Source organism: Salvelinus fontinalis, chromosome 26 (genome assembly GCF_029448725.1).
Source record: "Salvelinus fontinalis isolate EN_2023a chromosome 26, ASM2944872v1, whole genome shotgun sequence".
Classification (NCBI taxonomy): domain Eukaryota; kingdom Metazoa; phylum Chordata; class Actinopteri; order Salmoniformes; family Salmonidae; genus Salvelinus; species Salvelinus fontinalis.
The window spans coordinates 7,690,017-7,713,523 of NC_074690.1; the positions used below are offsets into that span (position 1 = coordinate 7,690,017).

The following is a 23,507-nucleotide window of genomic DNA, read 5'->3' on the forward strand; positions in this document are numbered from 1 at the left end:
TGAGTCTATAGGAACATTAGCCTGCTGGTCTTACTGAGTCTATAGGAACATTAGCCTGCTGGTTTTACTGGGTCTATAGGAACATTAGCCTGCTGGTGTTACTGAGTGGATAGGAACATTAGCCTGCTGGCCTTACTGGGTCTATAGGAACATTAGCCTGCTGGCCTTACTGAGTCTATAGGAACATTAGCCTGCTGGCCTTACTGGGTCTATAGGAACATTAGCCTGCTGGCCTTACTGAGTCTATAGGAACATTAGCCTGCTAGCCTTACTGAGTCTACAGGAACATTAGCCTGCTGGTCTTACTGGGTGGATAGGAACATTAGCCTGCTGGTCTTACTGAGTCTATAGAAACATTAGCCTGCTGGCCTTACTGAGTCTATAGGAACATTAGCCTGCTGGTCTTACTGAGTGGATAGGAACATTAGCCTGCTGGTCTTACTGGGTCTATAGGAACATTAGCCTGCTGGTCTTACTGGGTCTATAGGAACATTAGCCTGCTGGTTTTACTGAGTCTATAGGAACATTAGCCTGCTGGTCTTACTGAGTCTATAGGAACATTAGCCTGCTGGTCGTACTGAGTGGATAGGAACATTAGCCTGCTGGTCTTACTGAGTATATAGGAACATTAGCCTGCTGGTCTTAATGAGTGGATAGGAACATTAGCCTGCTGGCCTTACTGAGTCTATAGGAACATTAGCCTGCTGGTCTTACTGAGTCTATAGGAACATTAGCCTGCTGGTCTTACTGAGTCTATAGGAACATTAGCCTGCTGGTCTTACTGAGTGGATAGGAACATTAGCCTGCTGGCCTTACTGAGTGGATAGGAACATTAGCCTGCTGGTCTTACTGAGTCTATAGGAACATTAGCCTGCTGGTCTTACTGAGTCTATAGGAACATTAGCCTGCTGGCCTTACTGGGTGGATAGGAACATTAGCCTGCTGGCCTTACTGAGTCTATAGGAACATTAGCCTGTTGGTCTTACTGAGTCTATAGGAACATTAGCCTGCTGGTCTTACTGAGTGGATAGGAACATTAGCCTGCTGGTCTTACTGAGTCTATAGGAACATTAGCCTGCTGGTCTTACTGAGTCTATAGGAACATTAGCCTGCTGGCCTTACTGGGTGGATAGGAACATTTGCCTGCTGGCCTTACTGAGTCTATAGGAACATTAGCCTGTTGGTCTTACTGAGTCTATAGGAACATCATCCTGCTGGCCTTACTGAGTGGATAGGAACATCAGCCTGCTGGCCTTACTGATTGGATAGGAACATTAGCCCAAGCTATTTAGGAGGGATATCACACCAGGCACAAATGATTGTCTAGTTGTTTTTTTCCTGCTGAGGGGTGCCCCATACATGCGCCCACAGGGGAGTAGTTCAAAGTCCAGGAACAGGGGGTGGCTTGGGTCTAAAATGATTTTGTGAGCCTCTCGGAGGGCCCTGACCTTAAAGATCTCATCCAGGCCTGTCTGTTTGACTCCAAGTACCTTGCTTGCTGTGGTGATAATCCTTCTCAGCATATTTCTCTGTCTGACAGTGGCATTGCCAAACCAACAAACAATACAACAAGTTAAAATACTCTCAATGAAAGATTTGTAAAACTGAGTCAGTATAGTACAGTCTACATTAAAAGATCCCAGCTTTTTGAGAAAGTACAGTCTCTGTTGGCTCTTTTTGTAGATCTGGTCGGTACATTTACACCACTGAAGCTTATTGTCCAAGAGGACACCCAGATATTTATATTCCTCTACCATATCTATATTCTAACTTCTGATAGATGTTGCAGAGGTAGGTGTTGTACTCTTCCTGAAGTCTATGGACATCTCTTTGGTCTTGTTTGTATTGAGTACCAAGTGTGATTCCTCACAACACTCTACAAAGTCATCTAGGACCGGGACATGATGTTCCTCGTCATCACGCAACAGACTGATCAAGGCAGTGTCATCAGCGAACTTAACGAGGTGTCTGTAAGGATGGAAATGACCGTGGCGATGATGGAGGATGATTTTCTTGGGCGATAATAAGGTGATATGTATGTGAGGTATTCTAGGTCGGGTGAATAAAATGACTTGAGCTCCTATATGTTCCTAGAATTACACCATGAGTCATTAATCATGAAACACACACCTCCGCCCTCTGCTTCCCGGAGAGATATTTATTCCTGTCTGCGCGACGTACTGAGAATCCTGCTGGTTTTATCAATTCCGACAGAGTATCCCGAGAGAGCTATGTTTCCGTCAAACAAAGTATGTTACAGGCCCCAATGTCTCTCTGGAAAGAAAACCTTGCTCTAAGCTCATCAACTCTCTTATCCAAAGATTATTATTGAGTAATAAACTCTGAAGCTGTGGGTGGTGTTCGCACCTCCTAAGTCGAACCAACAGGCCGCCTCGAGTGCCTCTCCTCCGATGTTTTGGGTCGGCCTCTGGAATAAGTTCAGTTGCTCTGGGGAGAACAAAGGATCTGTTCCAGGGAAGACGTATTCCTGGTCGTAATACTGGTAGTTCTGGTGAGTTATCGTTGCTCTAATATCCAGTACCCGGCTGTATGTATTAACACAAAACATTTCCTGAGCTGATAATGTAAAAAATAGTATATAAAAAAACAAAATACTGCAAAGATTCCTAAGAGCTAGTCGCGATGCTGCTATCTCCGTCGGCGCCATCGTCTACATAATATAGATATACACAATATATACTACATATATCCATCCTTTACTCTGCCTGCATGTACATATCTACCTCAAATACCTTATTATTATCTATCCTGATGCCTAGTCACTTTACTTTGCTTTCATGTACATATCTACCTAATATACCTTATTAATATTATCTATGCTGATGCCTAATCACTTTACCCTGTCTTCATGTACATAGCTACCTCAAACACCTTATAAATATCTATCCGGATGCCTAGTCACTTTACCCTGCCTTCAGCCTTTACCCTGCATGCACATTGATACCTGTATATAGCTCCATTCTTGTGTATTTTATTGCTCATGTTATTTTCTATTTTATTTATTATTATTTGTTTTTAATTCTGCATTGTAGGGAAAGGTTCAGAGGCAAGCATTTCAATGTAAAGTCTACACCAGTTGAAAGAAACGTTTCGATCCTGCAAGGATCTTCGTCAGGTTATTTCTCGGTAGTGTGTGTAGGGGCCACTTACCTCTAAACCCTTCAGTGAGGGCCCCATCAGCACCACAGGCCGCATGGTAGGAACCACGTCATAGGCTGCCACCTGCTCCCCCTACAGTAATGACAACACATGAAACAGTAAGTAACCAATCAGATACAGGAAGAGGAAACCAATGCAGCTGCAGAATTGGCCAAGGATTCGGTGCATCACAGACATGAAAACTTGTGAGTTTAAAACATAGTAATTTAATGAAGTACAACATTTGTTTTGCACAATGTTAATATGCTGGCAATGTTTGTAAGTGAGAATGTTGTCAAGTACAGTATATATTTAAAAAATGAACTATGTTTTATGTAGACAATATTCTGAAGCCAAAAAATAAAGGTAATTCAGGAGCACCACAATACTTCACCCAATGCTCTACCAAGGGTTTTCAACACACATCTCTCACCTACTACAGTAGCTACTGTAAGTCAATCTATTGTGCTTCAAACAATGTGTAAGACGGTTACTTAGGTTTTCAAACCTTCTCAAACAGCCAAATTCATACTCTTAGAGGAGGTGCTCCCACAATATTGGATTTGTACAAAAATAAGTTGTGATGCAGTCTCCTTTACTTTGAGCCAGAAGAGATTGACAACCATGAGACAGCCTATAGGGAGGAGGTCAGAGACCTGGCCCTGTGGTGCCAGGACAACAACCTCTACCTCAATGTGATCAAGACAAAGGAGATAATTGTGGACTACAGGAAAAGGAGGACCGAACCAACAAACTAACATGGTCCAAACACACCAAGACAGTCGTGAAGAGGGCACGACAATGTCTATTCCCCCCCCAGGAGACTGAAAAGATTGTGCATGGGTCCTCAGATCCTTAAAAAGTCCTACAGCTGTACCACCGAGAGCATCCTGACTGGTTGCATCACCGCCTTGTATGGCAACTGCTTGGCATTCGACCGCAATGCGCTACAGAGGGAGGTGCGTATGGCCCAGTACATCACTGCAGCCAAGCTTTCTGACTATTCAGAACCTCTATACCAGGCGGTCTCAGAGGAAGACCTTAAAAATTGTCAAAGACTCCAGCCACCCTAGTCATAGACTGTTCTTCCATTCTTCTCAAACATTTTAGAAAAAGCTGGTGCGCAGAAACTCACTGCATTCCTGAAGACAAACAATGTATATGAAATACTTCATTCTGGTTTTAGAGCCCATCATTGCACTGAGACTGTACTTGTGAAGGTGGTAAATTACCTTTTAATGGCGTCAGACTGAGGCTCTGCATCTGTCCTCGTGCTCCTAGACCTTAGTGCTGCTTTTGATATCATCATCACCACATTCTTTTGGAGAGATTGGAAACCCAAATTGGTCTGTCGGAAAGATATCAGTTTGTCTCTGTGAATGGTTTGTCCTCTGACAAATCAACTGTAAATTTCGGTGTTCCTCAATGTTCCGTTTTAGGACTACTATTGTTTTCACTATATATTTTACCTCTTGGGGACGTATTTCGAAAACATAATGTTAACTTTCACTGCTATGCGGATGACACACAGCGGTACATTTCAATGAAACATGGTGAAGCCCCAAAATTTCCCTCGCTGGAAGCCTGTGTTTCAGGAAGTGGATGGCTGCAAACTCTCTACTTTTAAACTCGGACAAAACAGAGATGCTTGTTCTAGGTCCCAAGAAACAAAGAGATCTTCTGTTGAATCTGACAATTAATCTTGATGGTTGTACAGTCGTCTCAAATAAAACTGTGAAGGACCTCGGCGTTACTCGGGACCCTGATCTCTCTTTTGACGAACATATCAAGACTGTTTCAAGAAAAGCTTTTTCCATCTACGTAACATTGCAAAAATCAGAAACATTCTGTCCAAAATTGATGCAGAAAAATGAATCCATGCTTTTGTTACTTCTCGGTTAGACTACTGCAATGCTCTACTTTCCGGCTACCCGGATAAAGCACAGAATAAACTTCAGTTAGTGCTAAATACGGCTGCTAGAATCCTGACTAGAACCCAAACATTTTATCATATTACTCCAGTGCTAGCTTCCCTACACTGGCTTCTTGTTAAGGCAAGGGCTGATTTCAAGGTTTTACTGCTAACCTACAAAGCATTACATGGGCTTGCTCCTACCTATCTTTCCGATTTGGTCCTGCCGTACATACCTACACGTACGCTACGGTCACAAGATGCAGGCCTCCTAATTGTCCCTAGAATTTCTAAGCAAACAGCTGGAGGCAGGGCTTTCTCCTATAGAGCTCAATTTTTATGGAATGGTCTGCCTACCCATGTGAGAGACACAGACTCGGTCTCAACCTTTAACCTGTCTTGGACTGGGGTTCCGCCAACAGCCAATGAAATTGCAGGGCGCCAAATTCAATCAACAGAAATCTCATAATTAAATTTTCTCAAACATACAAGTATTAGACACCATTTTAAATAAAGATTCTCGTTAATCCAACCACAGTGTCCGATTTCAAAAAAGCTTTTCGGCGAAAGCAGAAAGCATACAGCAATTATCCAACCAAAGAGAAGAGTCACAAAAAGCAGAAATACTGATAAAATGAATCACTAACCTTTGATATTCTTCATCAGAAGACACTCCCGGGACAACATGTTACACAATACATGTATTGTTCGATCAAGTTCATATTTATATCCAAAAACCTCAGTTTACATTTGGCTTTGCCTCCAAAACATCCCGTGAATTTGCACAGAGCCACATCAAATCACAGAAATACTCATAATAAACATTGATAAAAGAGACAAGTGTTATTCACAGATTTAACGATATACTTCTCCTTAATGCAACCGCTGTGTCAAATTTCAAAAAAACTTTACGGAAAAAGCAAACCATGCAATAATAGGGCGCTCAGACAACAAATCAAGCCAAAGAGATATCCGCCATGTTGGAGTCAACAGAAGTCAGAAATAGCATTATAAATATTCACTTACCTTTGATGATCTTCATCAGAATGCACTCCCAGGAATCCCAGTTCCACAATAAATGTTTGTTTTGTTCTATAATGTCCATCATTTATGTCCAAATACCTCCTTTTTGTTTGCGCGTTTAGCCCAGAAATCAAAATTCATGAGGCGCGATCACTAGGTGCAGATGAAAAGTCAAAAAGTTCCATTACAGTCCGTAGAAACATGTCAAACGATGTATAGAATCAATCATTACGATGTTAACATAAATCTTCAATAATGTTCCAACCGGAGAATTCCTTTGTCGGTGGAATTGCAATGGAAAGCAAGCTAACTATCACGTGAACACGCGTGGCCAGCTCGTGGCTCTCTGGCAGACCTCTAACTCAATCCCCTCTCATTCGCCCGGACTTCTCAGTAGAAGCCTCAAACAAGGTTCTAAAGACTGTTGACATCTAGTGGAAGCCTTAGGAAGTGCAATATGACCCCATAGACACTGTATTTGGATAAGCAAACCAACAAACCTCAGATTTCCCACTTCCTGGTTGGATTCTTTCTCAGGTTTTTGCCTGCCATATAAGTTCTGTTATACTCACAGACATCATTCAAACAGTTTTAGAGTGTTGTCTATCCAAATCTACTGATTATATGCATAGTCTAGCTTTTATGGCTGAGTAGCAGGCAGTTTAATTTGGGCACGCTTTTCATCCAAAATTCCCAATGCTGCCCCCTACCCTAGTGAAGTTAAGTCATCCAAGCTTAAGAAGCAGGAGCAGCATCTCCTGCTTGTTCAGAGTGAGCGGTCTGTCTACCAGAAGATGGTTGCTGACTGCAAGACCACATGTCAAGACCTGCAGTTTTCTCTCGGGGGAACAACTGAACCAGCAAGACATCAGGATGCATTACAGCTTGGATTTTGCTCAACATTTCCTCCTTTATACAGAGTGAACACTTTGTCTGAGATTTCTGGTGTTGTGAAGGACAGCACAGTGACAGGGGTAATATCCCACAGCCGGTTGGACTGGAGGATGGTACGGTGCTGGTGGAAAGCTATGGCTAGCAACAACTCCTGACTCCATACTTCAGGCCGCTGCCACAGATCAAGCAGTACCAGCACTTCAAGTGAATATCATTTTCATGCATTGTATGAGGTTATTCTTGTTATCTGAACTTAGGAGGTCAATTGATGTTATGCAAGGTTGTAATGTCTTCTCAATGTATTTGTCTATTTTCCTGTTTTACAGCTTTGATGCTCTAGAGCCTGGTGTTGTCTCCAAGCAGCGTGCGGACTCAGTCAGGACCAGGTTCCATCCTTCCTCCCATAGATGTACCACCTGGACTGGACACAACTAGACAAACTGATCTTTTTGAGAAGATCAGGGAGTTTTGAGACAACTGCAGTTTATGACATTCCATTTTGTAGCTCTGAGTCTACTTTTATGCAATTAAAAAAAAATATATATATTTTGCTACATAAGTCCGAATCAAGGCGGTGATTTATCTTTCTAAATTAAATCAACCTTTTCCCCCTCATTCAGTTATGCCTATTTTAAATTCAATTGTGTAGTTAGGTGCCCAATTATTACCCATTTTGTCATTCACTCAGTAGGGAGAAGCATTAGCGCCTGGCTGGGTACCAACGTCCTACAGCACATTGTCTAGGAGGATTAAGTTTGGAATAGGTGTGAAACAAACTAGTTTTACTTTTCTGTTTGTGATTTAAAAATTATGACTCTAATGAGCAGCGTAAAATACAAACATTTAGGAAAAGTCAGTGAAGGAGCAGGACAGTTTTTATTTTGTATTTACAAAATCAAACGTCAGTGGCCATTGGCCTACGGCAGTTCTAGCTTTTGCTCATTTGCATAGTTAATTATTTAATTCCAGCTTTCATTTCAGAATTTTTTTAATGTCTTTGTTTACTGCACTGTTTTATCATTTACATACGGTCACGTATATTTTGTCTTAGCTGTGATTTAATGTAACAAATCAAACATTCAACCTTGTAAACAATTTATTTAGACCTGGCGTTTATTTGAAACAGGCATTTATTTGCTGAAATGTGTGCCGTTGCCCGGCTATTGAAAGGGACAGGTGGCTATTTGAGAATCGCCGTTTAATTGAAGTTGTATTATATGTGTAGAATTTACCATGGATAGTCAAAAGGAATTGTCTGCAGTTTTCAGAAGGTGAATAGCTCAATTGATTGTGACAGTCTTACATTGTAATATATGAGTCAATTCCCGTTGAAAGCAAAGTAAAAGGAAATGATTTTAAGTCATTGACTTTTGAAGGTTTTACAACTTAGCCATAGAGACTAAACAAAGATATCCCCATGTACACTAGAGCAGTGGCTTTCATGGACATTTTACAGCCTAAAGCGTTGCAGAGTTATGCATCATATACATTTATATAATCCTGGTTTGGTGGAGGGCATTAGCCCTCTCCCCACCCGTAGAGCTGTGCCACTGCACTGGCTGTGCAATGCATGGCAGAGTTGTTAGTTTGGCACTGTTGATCGGCACACATTTGGAGAGAAATTTCACATTGAGCTTTAACCAAAGCCAACCATTTTTACGCTGACCGGCAAGAAAATAACACACACTAACATACAAACACACTTACCGACTTCTTTTGAGCTTGTGCAACTGTGGGAAGAAAGAAGACAGAAGTGAAAACATCCATCATGCTCATACTATACTACACCTACCCTTAACATACTATACTACACCTTCCCCTAACATACTATACTACACCTACCCCTAACATACTATACTACACCTACCCCTAACATACTATACTACACCTACCCCTAACATACTATACTACACCTACCCCTAACATACTATACTACACCTACCCCTAACATACTATACTACACCTACCCCTAACATACACAGTACTACACCTAACCCTAACAGCCACAATACTACACCTAACCCGAACAGTCAGACACTATAATACACCTAACCCTAACAGCCAGAATAATACACCTAATCTCACCATTAGAAACAATAATACACATTTCAATGAAACATACTTCCAAAAACAATTCACGTTTCAATTAATAAAAGCAGAAGAAATACAATAATGCACACATCAATGAATTAAAACCCAAACTAAATAACCTCACCAGTTGAAGGAGGAGTGTACTTTTTATTTGTGTCTTGAGAAACTGCTGCTTTACTGAAAGAAGAAAAGTGAGGAACTCATCTTAGGCATCGTAGTCATGTTTATTACAGCAGCAGTAATTTAAGCAATACAAGTAGCAGTAACAGTAGTAATAATGGTAGTAGTAACAGTAGTAATAATGGTAGTAGTAACAGTAGTAATAATGGTAGTAGTAATGGTAGTAACAGTAGTAATAATGGTAGTAGTGACAGCAGTAATAATAGTAAAAATGGTAGTAGTAACAGTAGAAATAAGGGTAGTAGTAACAGTAGTAATAATGGTAGTAGTGACAGTAGTAATAATGGTAGTAGTGACAGTAGTAATAATGGTAGTAACAGTAGTAATAATGGTAGTAGTGACAGTAGTAATAATGGTAGTATTGACAGTAGTAATAATAGTAAAAATGGTAGTGGTAACAGTAGAAATAATGGTAGTAGTAACAGTAGTAATAATGGTAGTAGTGACAGTAGTAATAATAGTAAAAATGGTAGTAGTAACAGTAGAAATAATGGTAGTAGTAATGGTAGTAGTAATGGTAGTAGTAACGGTAGTAATAATGGTAGCAGTAACAGTAATAATAATAGTAGTAGTAACAGTAGTAGTAGTAGTAACAGTAGTAATAATGGTAGTAGTAATAGTAGTAGTAGTAGTAACAGTTGTAGTAGTATGAGTAATAGTAGTAATAATGGTAGTAGTAACAGTAGCAATAATAGTAATAATGGTAGTAGTAACAGTAGTAACAATGGTAGTAGTAACAGTAGTAATAATGGTAGTAGTGACAGTAGTAATAATGGCAGTAGTAACAGTAGTAATAATGGTAGTAGTAACAGTAGTAATAATGGCAGTTGTGACAGTAGTAGTAGTACGAGTAATAGTAGTAATAATGGTAGTAGTAACAGTAGTAATAATGGTAGTAGTGACAGTAGTAATAATGGTAGTAGTGACAGTAGTAATAATGGTAGTAGTACCAGTAGTAATAATGGTAGTAGTAACAGTAGTAATAATGGTAGTAGTAACAGTAGTAATAATGCTAGTATTAACAGTTGTAATAACGGTAGTAGTAATAGTAGTAGTAGTATGAGTAATAGTAGTAATAATGGTAGTAGTAACAGTAGCAATAATATTAATAATGGTAGTAGTAACAGTAGTAATAATGGCAGCAGTGACAGTAGAAATAATGGTAGTGGTAACAGTAGTAATAATGGTAGTAGTAACAGTAGTAATAATGGTAGTAGTAACAGTAGTAATAATGGTAGTGGAAACAGTAGTAATACTGGTAGTAGTGACAGTAGTAATAATGGTAGTAGTGACAGTAGTAATAATGGTAGCAGTTAAAGTAGTAGTAGTAGTAACCGTAGTAATAATGGTAGTAGTAACAGTAGTAATAATAGTAGTAGTAACAGTAGTAGTAGTAGTAACAGTAGTAATAATGGTAGTAGTGACAGTAGTAATAATGGTAGTAGTAACAGTAGTAATAATGGTAGTAGTAACAGTAGTAATAATAGTAGTAGTGACAGTAGTAGTAGTAGTAACAGTAGTAATAATGGTAGTAGTAACAGTAGTAATAATGGTAGTAGTAACAGTAGTAATCGTAGTAACAGTAGGAATAATGGTAGTAGTAACAGTAGTAATAATGGTAGTAGTGACAGTAGTAATAATGGTAGTAGTAACAGTAGTAATAATGGTAGTAGTAACAGTAGTAATAATGGTAGTAGTAACAGTAGCAATAATGGTAGTAGTAACAGTAACAATAATGGTAGTAGTGACAGTAGTAATAATAGTAAAAATGGTAGTAGTAACAGTAGAAATAATGGTAGTAGTAACAGTAGTAATAATGGTAGTAGTGGCAGTAGTAATAATGATAGTAGTGACAGTAGTAATAATGGTAGTAGTAATGGTAGTAGTAACAGTAGTAATAATGGTAGTAGTAACAGTAGTAATAATGGTAGCAGTGACAGTAGTAATAATGCTAGTAGTAACAGTAGTAATAATGGTAGTGGTAACAGTAGTAATAATGGTAGTAGTAATAGTAGTAGTAGTAACAGTAGTAGTAGTATGAGTAATAGTAGTAATAATGATAGTAGTAACAGTAGCAATAATAGTAATAATGGTAGTTGTGACAGTAGTAATAATGGTGGTAGTGACAGTAGTAATAATGGTAGCAGTAACAGTAGTAATAATGGTAGTGGTAACAGTAGTAACAATGGTTGTAGTGCCAGTAGTAATAATGGTAGTAGTACCGGTAGTAATAATGGTAGTAGTAACAGTAGTAATAATGGTAGTAGTAACAGTAGTAATAATGGTAGTATTAACAGTTGTAATAATGGTAGTAGTAGTAATAGTAGTAGTAGTAACAGTAGTAGTAGTATGAGTAATAGTATTAATAATGGTAGTAGTAACAGTAGCAATAATAGTAATAATGGTAGTAGTAACAGTAGTAATAATGGTAGCAGTGGCAGTAGAAATAATGGCAGTGGTAACAGTAGTAATAATGGTAGTAGTAACAGTAGTAATAATGGTAGTGGTAACAGTAGTAATAATGGTAGTAGTGACAGTAGTAATAATGTTAGTAGTGACAGTAGTAATAATGGTAGTAGTGACAGTAGTAATAATGGTAGTAGTAACAGTAGTAATAATGGTAGTAGTAACAGTAGTAATAATGGTAGTAGTAACAGTAGTAATAATGGCAGTAGTAACAGTAGTAAAAATGGCAGTAGTAACAGTAGTAATAATGGTAGTAGTAACAGTAGTAATAATGGTAGTAGTACCAGTAGTAATAATGGTAGTAGTGACAGTAGCAATAATAGTAAAAATGGTAGTAGTAACAGTAGAAATAATGGTAGTAGTAACAGTAGTAGTAGTAGTATGAGTAATAGTAGTAATAATGGTAGTAGTAATAGTGGTAATAATAGCAGTAGTAATAGTACTACTAATAGCAGTACTAATAGTAGTACTAATAGCAGTAGTAATAGTAATAATATCAGTAGTAATAGTAGTAATAATAGCAGTAGTAACAGTAGTACTAATAGCAGTAGTAATAGTAGTAATAATAGCAGTAGTAATAGTAGTAATAATAGCAGTAGTAATAGTAGTAGTAATAGCAGTAGTAGTAGTAGTACTACTGGTAGTAGTAATAGCAGTATTAATGGTAGTGACAAAAGCGGTAGTAATAGTAGTAATACTAGTAGTAGTAATAGTAGCAATAATTGTAGTTGTAATAGTATAAATAATGGTAGTATTACTAGTAGTAACAATAACAGTAGTTATAGTAGTACTACTGGTAGTAGTAATAGCAGTAGTAATAGTAGTAATAATAGCAGTAGTAATAGTAGTATAAGTAATAGTAGCGATAATGGCAGTAGTAATGGTAGTAACAGTAGCATAAGTAATAGTAGCAATACTGGTAGTAGTGGTAGTAGTAATAATGGTAGTAGTGATAGTAGTATGAGTAATGGTAGTAATACTGGTATTAGTAATAGTGGTAGTAGTAGTACGAGCAGTACTAATGGTACCGGTGATGGTAGTAATAATGGGGTTAGTAATAGTAGTAATGAGGGCAGTAGTAATATTAGTAATAGTAGTAATAATGGTAGTAGCAATATTAGTAATACTGACAGTAGTAATAATAGTAATACGGGTGGCAGTAATAATGGTAGTAGTAATAGTAGTAATAATGGTAGTAGCAATATTAGTAATACTGACAGTAGTACCAATATTAATACGGGTGGCAGTAATAATGGTAGTAGTAATAGTGGTATTAATGGTGGTAGTAATAGTAGTAATAATTGTAGTAGCAATAATGGTAGTAGTGGTAGTAGTTGTAGTGGTAGTAGTATGAGTAATAGTAGTAATAGTAGTAATTGTGGTCCCATGTGGCTCAGTTGGTAGAGCATGGCGCTTGCAACGCCAGGGTTGTGGGTTCAATTCCCACGGGGGGACCAGGATGAATATGTATGAACTTTCCAATGTGTAAGTCGCTCTGGATAAGAGCGTCTGCTAAATGACTTAAATGTAAATGTATTAGTGCGAGTAGTAATACCGGTAGTAGTAATATCCTTATTACTACTATTACTACTGCCAGTATTACCTCTCACTAATACTACGATTACTAAATAGTAGTATTGGTGAGAGGTAATACTGGTAGTAGTAATAGTAGTAATAATGGTAGTAGTAATTAGTAGTAGTAGTAATAACAGTAGTACTAGTAGTAGAAATAGCAGTAGGGATGGTACTAGTAATGATAGTAAAAAAAGTAGTAGGAATAATATAACTGATAGTAGTAATATTAGTATAAGTAATAGTAGTAATAATAGTATAAGTAATAGTGGTAGTAGCAATAGTTGTAATAGTAGTATAAGTAATAATAGTACTAATTGTAGTAGTGATATTAGTAATAATGGTTGTGGTAATAGAAGTACAGATAGCAGTAGTGATGGTAGTAGTAATGATAGTAACAGTAGTAGTGGGAATAATGGAAGTGATAGTAGTAATAGTAGAAGTTGTAGTAATATCAGACATAGTTGTAGTAGTAATAGTAGTAGTAGCAGTAGTCGCAGTAGTAGTAGTAGCAGTAGTAGTAGTAACAGTAGTAGTAGTAGTAGTAGTAATAACAGTAGTAGTAGTAATAGCATTAGATATGGCCGTAGTGATGGTAGTAGTAATAACAGCCATAGTTGTAGTAGTAGTAGTAGTAGTAGTAGTAGTAGTAGTAGTAGTAGTAGTAGTAGTAGTAGTAGTAGCAGTAGTAGCAATAGTAGCAATAGTAGTAGTAACAGTAGTAGTAGTAATAGCATTAGATATGGCCGTAGTGATGGTAGTAGTAATAGCAACAGTAGTAGTAAGAATAAAAGTAGTGATATTAGTAATAGTAGAATAAGTAGTAATGGTAGTAGTGATATTAGTAGTAGTAGTAGTAGTAATAATACTGGTAGTAGGTATAGTAGTATTAATAGTAGTAGTCATATTAGTAATACTGGACGCAGTAGTAGTAGTAATCATTTTAGGAGTAATAGTGGTAGTGGTGATAGTAGCAAATGTAGTAATAATGGTAGTAGTAGTAGTCGTGATTGCTGTAGTCATAGTAGTAATAGTAGTAGTAGTAGTAGAGATATCAGTAGTGACGGTAGAAGTAATAATAGTAACAGTAGTAGTAGGAATAATAGTAGTGATATGAATAATATTAGAAGTAATAGTAGAAGTAGTAATAGCAGTAATAACAGTAGTAGTTGTAATACGATTACTAATAGTACTAGTAATAGTAGTAGTAGTAGTAGTAATATTAGTAACAGTAGTAGTAGCAGCAGCAGCAGTAGAGGAGATGTGTGTCCATCATCATGCAAAGACATCATCAAACCGTGCAACAGAAAAGTGTACCATATACACTTGGTTTGTTGTTTTCATGAAGTTGTTTTCATTAAATCGTTTTTAATCATAGCTAAAGTATTGCAACGGTTTCCTCGACGCAGTCAGCCGTCAATGCTGGGACCGCAAGTTTGTGTCCCGAATTCCTGTTAAGTAGCATTTAGCTGTTAGCCATCATGAAAATGGAACAGGCTAATGCTAGCAGTGCTAGCCGACCTGTGTTTTTATCCACAGCTGGGCATAAATGCTTCTGGTGTGAGATGATTTCCACACAGTCACAAGTTGAAGATAAGGTCTGCCCTATATGCACCACCATCAAGCAGATAAGGGAAAAGATCCTCCAGCTGTTAGCTCGGCTGCTCTCTAAGTACACCAATCTTGCTGTAACCCAGGCAAACTGAATCTCAGTTTTAAATGCCTCCTATAGCAAAGCTGTCTGATTAGGGCAGTGTTGATCTGTACCAATCCAACAGACAGATGTTCAGCTCCATGGCCCACTCCGTGGACACTCGCAAGGCGTAGGAGATCGGGGCAGTCTGGCCACCTTTCATCTATCCAATCCAGCTATCAAACAGCTTTGTCACGCTTGAGACGGACCTACAGATCCTGGGTGTTTACCAGCCGACGCTGTGGCACCCAGTTAAACATGTAGTTTAAGTATAACATGTCTGTCTTCAGACTGTAGTGCCGTTGTTAGTGAAGCCTCCCCCCGGACCACAGTTTTTTCAAACTCTATCAGAAAACTGAAGAAGGATGGGGGGACAGCCTCTATTTTTACTAATGCTCTCAGCTGTAAGGGCATTTCCTTTGAGCATTTTTGTTTATTTATTTCACCTTTATTTAACCAGGTAGGCTAGTTGAGAACAAGTTCTCATTTACAACTGCGACCTGGACAAGATAAAGCAAAGCAGTGCGACAAAAACAACAACACAGAGTTACACATGGGATAAACAAACGGACAGTCAATAACACAATAGAAAAATCTATGTACAGAGTGTGCAAATAAAGGAAGATTAGGTAGGTACATGCAATAAATAGTAAATAGTGGCGAAATAATTACAATTTAGCATTAACACTGTTGTGATAGATGTGCAGATGATGATGTGCAAGTAGAGATATTGGGTGCAAAAGAGCAAAAAACTAAATAACAATATGGGGATGAGGTAGTTGGGTGGGATATTTACAGACTGGCTGTGTACAGGTACAGTGATGGGTAAGCTGCTCTGACAGCTGATGCTTAAAGTTAGTGAGGAAGTTAGTGAGGGAGATATAAGACTCCAGCTTCAGTGATTTTTGCAATTCGTTCCAATAATTGGCAGCAGAGAACTTGAAGGAAAGACAGCCAAAGCAGATGTTGGCTTTGGGGATGGCCAGTGAAATATACCTGCTGGAGCACGTGCTACGGGTGGGTGTTGCTATGGTGACCAGTGAGCTAAGATAAGGCGGGGCTTTACCTAGCAAAGACTTATAGATGACCTGGAGACAGTGGGTTTGGCGACGAATATGTAGCGAGGGCCAGCCAACGAGAGCGTACAGGTCGCAGTGGTGGGTAGTATATGGGGCTTTGGTGACAAAACGGATGGCACTGTGATAGACTACATCCAATTTGCTGAGTAGAGTGTTGGAGGCTATTTTGTAAACGACATCGCCGAAGTCGAGTATTGGTAGGATAGTCAGTTTTACAAGGGTATGTTTGGCAGCATGAGTGAAGGAATCTTTGTTGAGAAATATGCCGATTGTAGATTTAATTTTGGATTGGAGATACTTAATGTGCCTCTGGAATGAGAGATTGCAGTCTAACCAAACACCTAGGTATTTGTAGTTGTCCACGTATTCTAAGTCAGATTCATCCAGAGTAGTGATGCTAGTTGGGCGGGCGGGTGCGGGCAGCAATTGGTTGAGGAGCATGCATTAAGTTTCATAGCATTTAAGAGCAGTCGGAGGCCACGGAAGGAGTGTTGTATGGCATTTAAGCTCGATTGGAGGTTTGTTAACACAGTGTCCAAAGAAGGGCCAGATGTATACAGAATGCTCAGAGGTGGATCAGCTTAGAGGTGGATCAGGGAATCACCCGCAGCAAGAGCGACATCATTGATATATACAGAGAAAAGAGTCGGCCCGAGAATTGAACCCTGTGCTACCCCCACGGAGACTGCCAGAGGTCCAGACAACAGGCCCTCCGATTTGACACTGAACTCTATCTGAGAAGTAGTTGGTGAACTAGACAAGGCAGTCATTTGAGAAACCAAGGGCCGGAGTCACTTAGGTAGCCTGTTTTCCCCATTTTGGTTGTGGGTGATTGTTTTCTGTTTTGTACATATTCCTTACAGAACTGTTTCGTTTTCGTTCTCGCTCTTTATTATTTTTGTCATTTCAGTGTTCAGTTTATTTTGTTTATTAAAATGAACACTTACCACGCTGCACCTTGGTCCTCTTCTCCTTCACCAGATGAAAACCTTTACACAGTGGGTACAACATCTCCAATGCACTTCTTTATAAACTCACTCACAGAGCCAGCGTATAGATCGATGTTGTTCTTCGAGGCTGACTGGATCATATCCCAGTCCACGTGATCAAAACAATCTTGAATCATGGATTCCGATTGGTCTGACCTGTGTTGAATGGTTCTAGTCACTGGTACATCCTGTTTGAGTTTCTGCCTATATGACGGTAGGAGCAAGATGGCGTCGTGGTCGGATTTGCCGAAGGGAGGGCGGGGGAGGAGTTGGTATGCATCGCAGAAGGTAGAGTAGCAGTGATTGAGTGTATTACCCCCACGCGTACTGCAATCAATATGCTGATAGAATTTAGGTAGCCTTGTTCTCAAATTTGCTTTGTTAAAATCCCCAGCTACAATAAATGCAGCCTCAGGATATATGGTTTCCAGTTTACTTAGAGTCCAGTGAAGTTCCTTGAGGGCCGTCGTGGTGTCTCTTTGAGGGGGAATGTACACAGCTGTGATGATAACTGACAAGAATTCTCGGTCGGGTGAGCAGAAGGACTTGAGTTCCTGTATGTTGTTATGATTACACCATGAGTCATTAATCATGAAGCATACACCCCTGCCCTTCCTCTTCCCAGAGAGGTGTTTATCTCTGTCGGCGCGATGCATGAAGAAGCCCGGTGGCTGAACCGACTCTGACAACATATCCCGAGAGAGCCATGTTTCCATGAAACAGAGAATGTTACATTCTCTGAAGTCTCTCTGGAAGGCAACCCTTGCTCGAATAGTAGTAGTAATAGTAGTTATAGTAGTAATAGTAGAAGTAGTAGTGACAGTAGTAGTAGTAGTAGTAGTAGTGGCAGCCACAGCAGTAGTAGTAGTGACAGTAGTAGTAGTAGTAGTAGTAGCAGTGGCAGTAGTAGGAGTAGTAGTAGTACCAGTACTAGTAGTAGTAGTAGTAGCAGTAGTAGTAGTAGTGACAGTAGTAGTAGTAGTAGTAGTAGTAGTAGCAGCAGCAGCAGCATTAGTAGTAGCAGCAGCAGCACCATTAGTAGTAGCAGCAACATATTTAGATGTGGAAGTAGTAGCAGCAGTAGTGGTAAGGATGTAGTAGTACCTGTAGTAACAGCAGTAGTAGCAGTCGTGCTAGTATCAGTAGTAGTAGATGCAGCAATAATAGTAGTAGATGCAGTAGTAGTAGTAGTAGTAGATGAAGCGGAAGTAGAAGTAGTATATTTAGCAGCAGCAGTAGTAGTAGATTTAGCAGCGGCAGTAGTAGTAGTAGTAGTAGTAGTAGTAGTAGATGCAGCAGTAGTAGTAGTTGAAGCAGTAGTAGTAGTAGTATATTTAGCAGCAGCAGTAGTAGTAGATTTAGCAGCGGCAGTAGTAGTAGATTTAGCAGCGGCAGTAGTAGTAGTAGATGTGGCAGTAGTAATGGTAGTAGTAGGTGATGTAGCAATAGTAGTAGTAGTAGTAATACAAGCAGTAGTGGTAGTTAAGATGGCATTGGAGAAGAGTGTATTTTGTTCGTTAATTTGCATTATTTGTAACTTATTTTGTAACTATTTTTGTACATAATGTTGCCACTACCGTGTCTTATGACCGAAAATAACTTCTGGACATCAGGACTGCGATTACTCACCACTGACTGGCAGAATCGTTTTTTTCCTTTAACGAGTCTGACGAGCCCGACGTGAATGATATACTGCTCTCCCGGGAACAGACCCAGATCCCTGTGATTTGCGTGAAGAGAAGACGGAGAAAAAGAGGCCAAAGGGCGGGCTGCCTTCTGAGAATTTGTAGGCGATTGAATAAACCCCCACTTCGTTCCTTTCTGCTAGCAGACGTGCAATCTTTGGAGAATAAAATAGACGACCTACGCGGAAGATTAAACTACCAACGGGACATTCAAAACTGTAATATCTTCACGGAATCGTGGCTGAACGACGACTATATCAACATACAGCTGGCTGGTTATACGCTGTACTGGCAGGATAGAACAGCGGCGTCTGGTAAGACAAGGGGTGGCAGACTATGTATTTGTGTAAATAACAGCTGGTGCACGATATCTAAGGAAGATTCTAGCTATTGCTCGCCTGAGGTAGAGTTTCTTATGATAAGCTTTAGACCACACTATCTACCTAGAGAGTTTTCATCTGTATTGTTTGTAGCTGTTTACATATCACCACAGTCAGAGGTTGGCACTAAGACAGCAATGAATGAGCTGTATTCCGCCATAAGCAAACAAGAAAACGCTCACCCAGAGGCGGCGGTCCTAGGAGCCGGGACTTTAATGCAGGAAACTTAAATTTGTTTTACCTCATTTCTATCAGCATGTTAATTAAATGTACAACCAGAAGGAAAAAACCCCGGACCACCTTTAGTCCACACACAGAGATGCATACAAAGCTCTCCCTCGCCCTCCATTTGGCAAATCTGACCATAATTCTATCCTCCTAATTCCTGCTTACAAGCAAAAACTAAAGCAGGAAGCAACAGTGACTAACTCAGTACGGAAGCGGTCAGATGACGTGGATGCTATGCTACAGGACTGTTTTGTAGCACAGACTGGGATATGTTCTGGAATTCATCAGATGGCATTGAGGAGTACACCACATCAGTCATTGGCTTCATCAATAAGTGCATCGATGATGTCGTCCCCACAGTGACCTTACGTACATACCACAACCAGAAACCATGGATTACAGGCAACATCCGCACTGAGCTAATGGCTAGAGCTGCCGCTTTCAAGGAGCGGGAGTCTAACCTGGAAGCTTATAAGAAATCCTGCTATGCCTTCCGACGAACCATCGAACAGGCAAAGCGTCAATTTAGGATCAAGATCGAATCGTACTACACCGGCTCTGATGCTTGTTGGATGTGGCAGGGCTTGCAAACGATTACAGACTACAAAGGGAAGCACACCCGAGAGCTGACCAGTGACACGAGCCTACCAGACAAGCTAAACTACTTCTATGCTCGCTTAGAGGCAAATAACACTGAAACACGCATGAAAGCACCAGCTGTTCCGGAAGACTGTACTGCGAGCATGCGCTGACCAACTGGCAAGTGTCTTCACTGACATTTTCAATCTCTCCCTGTCCGAGTCTGTAATACTAACATATTTTAAGCAGATCACCATAGTCCATGTGCCCAATAACACTAAGGTAACCTGCCTAAATGACTACCGACCCGTAGCACTCACGTCTGAAGCCATTAATTGCTTTGAATGGCTGGTCATGGCTCACATCAACACCATTATCCAAGAAACCCTAGACCCACTCTAATTTCTATACCGCCCGAACAGATCCACAGATGATGCAATCTCTAGTGCACTCCACACTGCCCTTTCTCACCTGGACAAAAGGAACACCTACGTGAGAATGCTGTTCATTGACTACAGCTCAGCGTTCATCACCATAGTGCCCTCAAAGCTCATCAATAAGCTAAGGACCCTGGGACTAAACACCTCCCTCTGCAACTGGATCCTGGACTTCCTGACGGGCCGTCCCCAGGTGGTAAGGGTAGGTAACAACATATCCGCCACGCTGATCCTCAACACAGGAGCCCCTCAGGGGTGTGTGCTTGGGCCCTCCTGTACTCCCTGTTCACTCATGACTGCGTGGCCAGGCACGACTCCAACACCATCATTAAGCTTGCCTATAGCACAACAGTGGTAGGCCTGAGCACCGACAACGATGAGACAGCCTATAGGGAGGTCAGAAACCTGCCCATGTGGTACCAGGACAACAACCTCTCCCTCAACCTGATCAAGACAAAGGAGATGATTGTGGACTACAGGAAAAGGAGGACCGAGCACGCCCCCATTCTCATCCACGGGGCTGCAGTGGAGCAGGTTGATAGATTCAAGTTCCTTGGTGTCCACATCACCAACAAACTAACATGGTCCAAGCACACCAAGACAGTCGTGAAGAGGGCACAACAAAACATATTCCCCCTCAGGAGACTGAACAGATTTGGCATGGGTCCTCAGATCCTCTACAATAGACTGACGAGTTTCAGAAGAAAGTACTTTGTTTCTGGCCATTTTGAGCCTGTAATTGAACCCACAAATGCTGATGCTCCAGATACTCAACTAGCCTAAAGAAGGCCAGTTTTACTGATTTTTTAATCAGAACAACAGTTTTCAGCTGTGCTAACATAATTGCAAAAGGGTTTTCTAATGATCAATTAGCCATTTAAAATGATAAATGTTTGCCCTACAGCCATTTCTGCTGAATCAAAAGAATTTGTAAAAAACAGATTTCGACAGAAATATGGCTGAGACGCAAAGATAATTCAAGGAGAGGGGGTACAAAAATGGTCAGATTAATATTGCCATTGAGAAAATTCAAAACAAAACGAGACATGACCTTTTCAAGATCAGTCTCGCAAAAATTAGCATTCTTGCGTTTTAACTACCCGCTATTCAAAGTGCTCTGAACAAATTTAGGTAATAGTTCACAAGCATAGGCAAATTCTAAGATCCGATGATAGTATCAGTAATGTGTTTTCGGACCGTCTCTTGGTCGTATTTTTGCGGGACAGAAATCACAGAGATCAATTGGTAAACTCTGATTAACCACCCCAAGATATCCCTGCACAACGTCTATTTGCGCCCCTACTGGATGGAAACTACAAGTGTAATGGCTGTGCTCAACGCAATGGCACTTATAAATGTAGATCTTTCAAACTCCCCCAAACAGGGAAACAGATCCCAATCAAAGGTGTTATCACGTGCTCCACTAAGGCAGTTGTTTATCTTATAACTTGTCCTAGTATTAAAAATTATGTGGGTAAAACAATGCGCAAATTAAAAGTGCGTATCTCGGAGCATCGTAGCACCATTGTAGCACCAAAAACTTGATTTACCCAGTTGTGGCCCACTTTTTGGAATAAAACCACTCGATTTTGTCTCTATGTTATATCGGCATCGAACATGTCACCCTCCCTAGGAGAGGGGGTGACCGCTACAATTTATTGTTAAAACGAGAGGCTGACTGGATTTTTAATTTAAAGACCCTTACTCCCTTCGGTCTCAACGTAGACTTTGATCTGAAGCCATTCTTGTGATTATTGTGATTTTGCCGTTGTATATGTTTTGTAGGCTAATGTAGCCAAATGGTATCTAAGATCGTACGCTAGCCATTTATATTTTTTGTATGCTATTTTAATAGATGAGAATTAACCAATGATGTCAGGCTACACCCATCCATGATCAGACACCTGTGTGTATCTCTTGACAGTATATAAATGAGTCATCCTGCAGTGCTTTTCATTATACCCTGATGAAGACAGTGTGTCTGTCAAAATGTTGGACATAAATATTTTTGCATCTGAGTTCCTAGGGTCCACTCCGCTAGCCAGCACCTCGCCTAAATAGGTGTGCGTTTCTTTCGCCTCTAGATTAAATTTGTATTAACTAACACAACGTTCCATTGGAACACAGGACTGATGGTTGCTGATAATGGGCCTCTGTACACCTATGTAGATATTCCATCCATAAATCTGCCGTTTCCAGCTACAATAGTCATTTACAACATTAACAATGTCTACACAGTATTTCTGATCAATTTGGTGTTATTTTAATGGACAAAAAAATGTGCTTTTCTTTTAAAAAAACAAGGACATTTCTAAATGACCCCAAACTTTTAAACAGTAGTGTACATATTACCTCGACTAACCGGTGCCCCCGCACATTGACTCTGTACCAGTACCCCCTGTATATAGTCTCATTACTAACCGGTGCCCCCACACATTGACTCTGTACCCCCTGTATATAGTCTCATTACTAACCGGTGCCCCCACACATTGACTCTGTACCCCCTGTATATAGTCTCATTACTAACCGGTGCCCGTGCACATTGATTCTGTACCGGTACCCCCCTGTATACAGTCTCATTACTAACCGGTGCCCCCTCATATTGACTCTGTACCGGTACCCCCTGTATACAGTCTCATTACTAACCGGTGCCCCCTCATATTGACTCTGTACCGGTAACCCCCTGTATATAACCTCCTTACTAACCGGTGCCCCCACACATGGACTCTGTACCCCCTGTATATAGTCTCATTACTAACCGGTGCCCCCACACATGGACTCTGTACCCCCTGTACATAGCCTCATTACTAACCAGTGCCCCCACACATGGACTCTGTACCGGTACCCCCTGTATATAGTCTCATTACTAACCGGTGCCCGTGCACCTTGACTCTGTACCGGTACCCCCCTGTATATGGCCTCATTACTAACCGGTGCCCCCTCACATTGACTCTGTATCGGTAACCCCTGTATATAGCCTCATTACTAACCGGTGCCCGTGCACATTGACTCTGTACCGGTAACCCCTGTATATAGTCTCATTACTAACCGGTGCACCCACACATGGACTCTGACTCTGTACCCCCTGTATATAGTCTCATTACTAACCGGTGTCCCCACACATGGACTCTGTACCCCCT

General features: G+C 40.3%; 1 protein-coding gene across 1 annotated transcript in view; it reads right to left on the minus strand.

The window, feature by feature from the left end:
* Nucleotides 1-23,507, minus strand: part of cacnb2b (calcium channel, voltage-dependent, beta 2b) — a 148,159-nt gene that overhangs the window by 80,974 nt on the left and 43,678 nt on the right. The window contains exons 5-7 of the mRNA XM_055884262.1: nucleotides 9,204-9,256; nucleotides 8,696-8,718; nucleotides 3,172-3,252 (exon numbers count right to left, since the gene is read on the minus strand). Of these exons, the coding sequence (XP_055740237.1) occupies nucleotides 3,172-3,252; nucleotides 8,696-8,718; nucleotides 9,204-9,256 (157 nt within the window). The remainder of the gene's footprint in view (nucleotides 1-3,171; nucleotides 3,253-8,695; nucleotides 8,719-9,203; nucleotides 9,257-23,507) is intronic.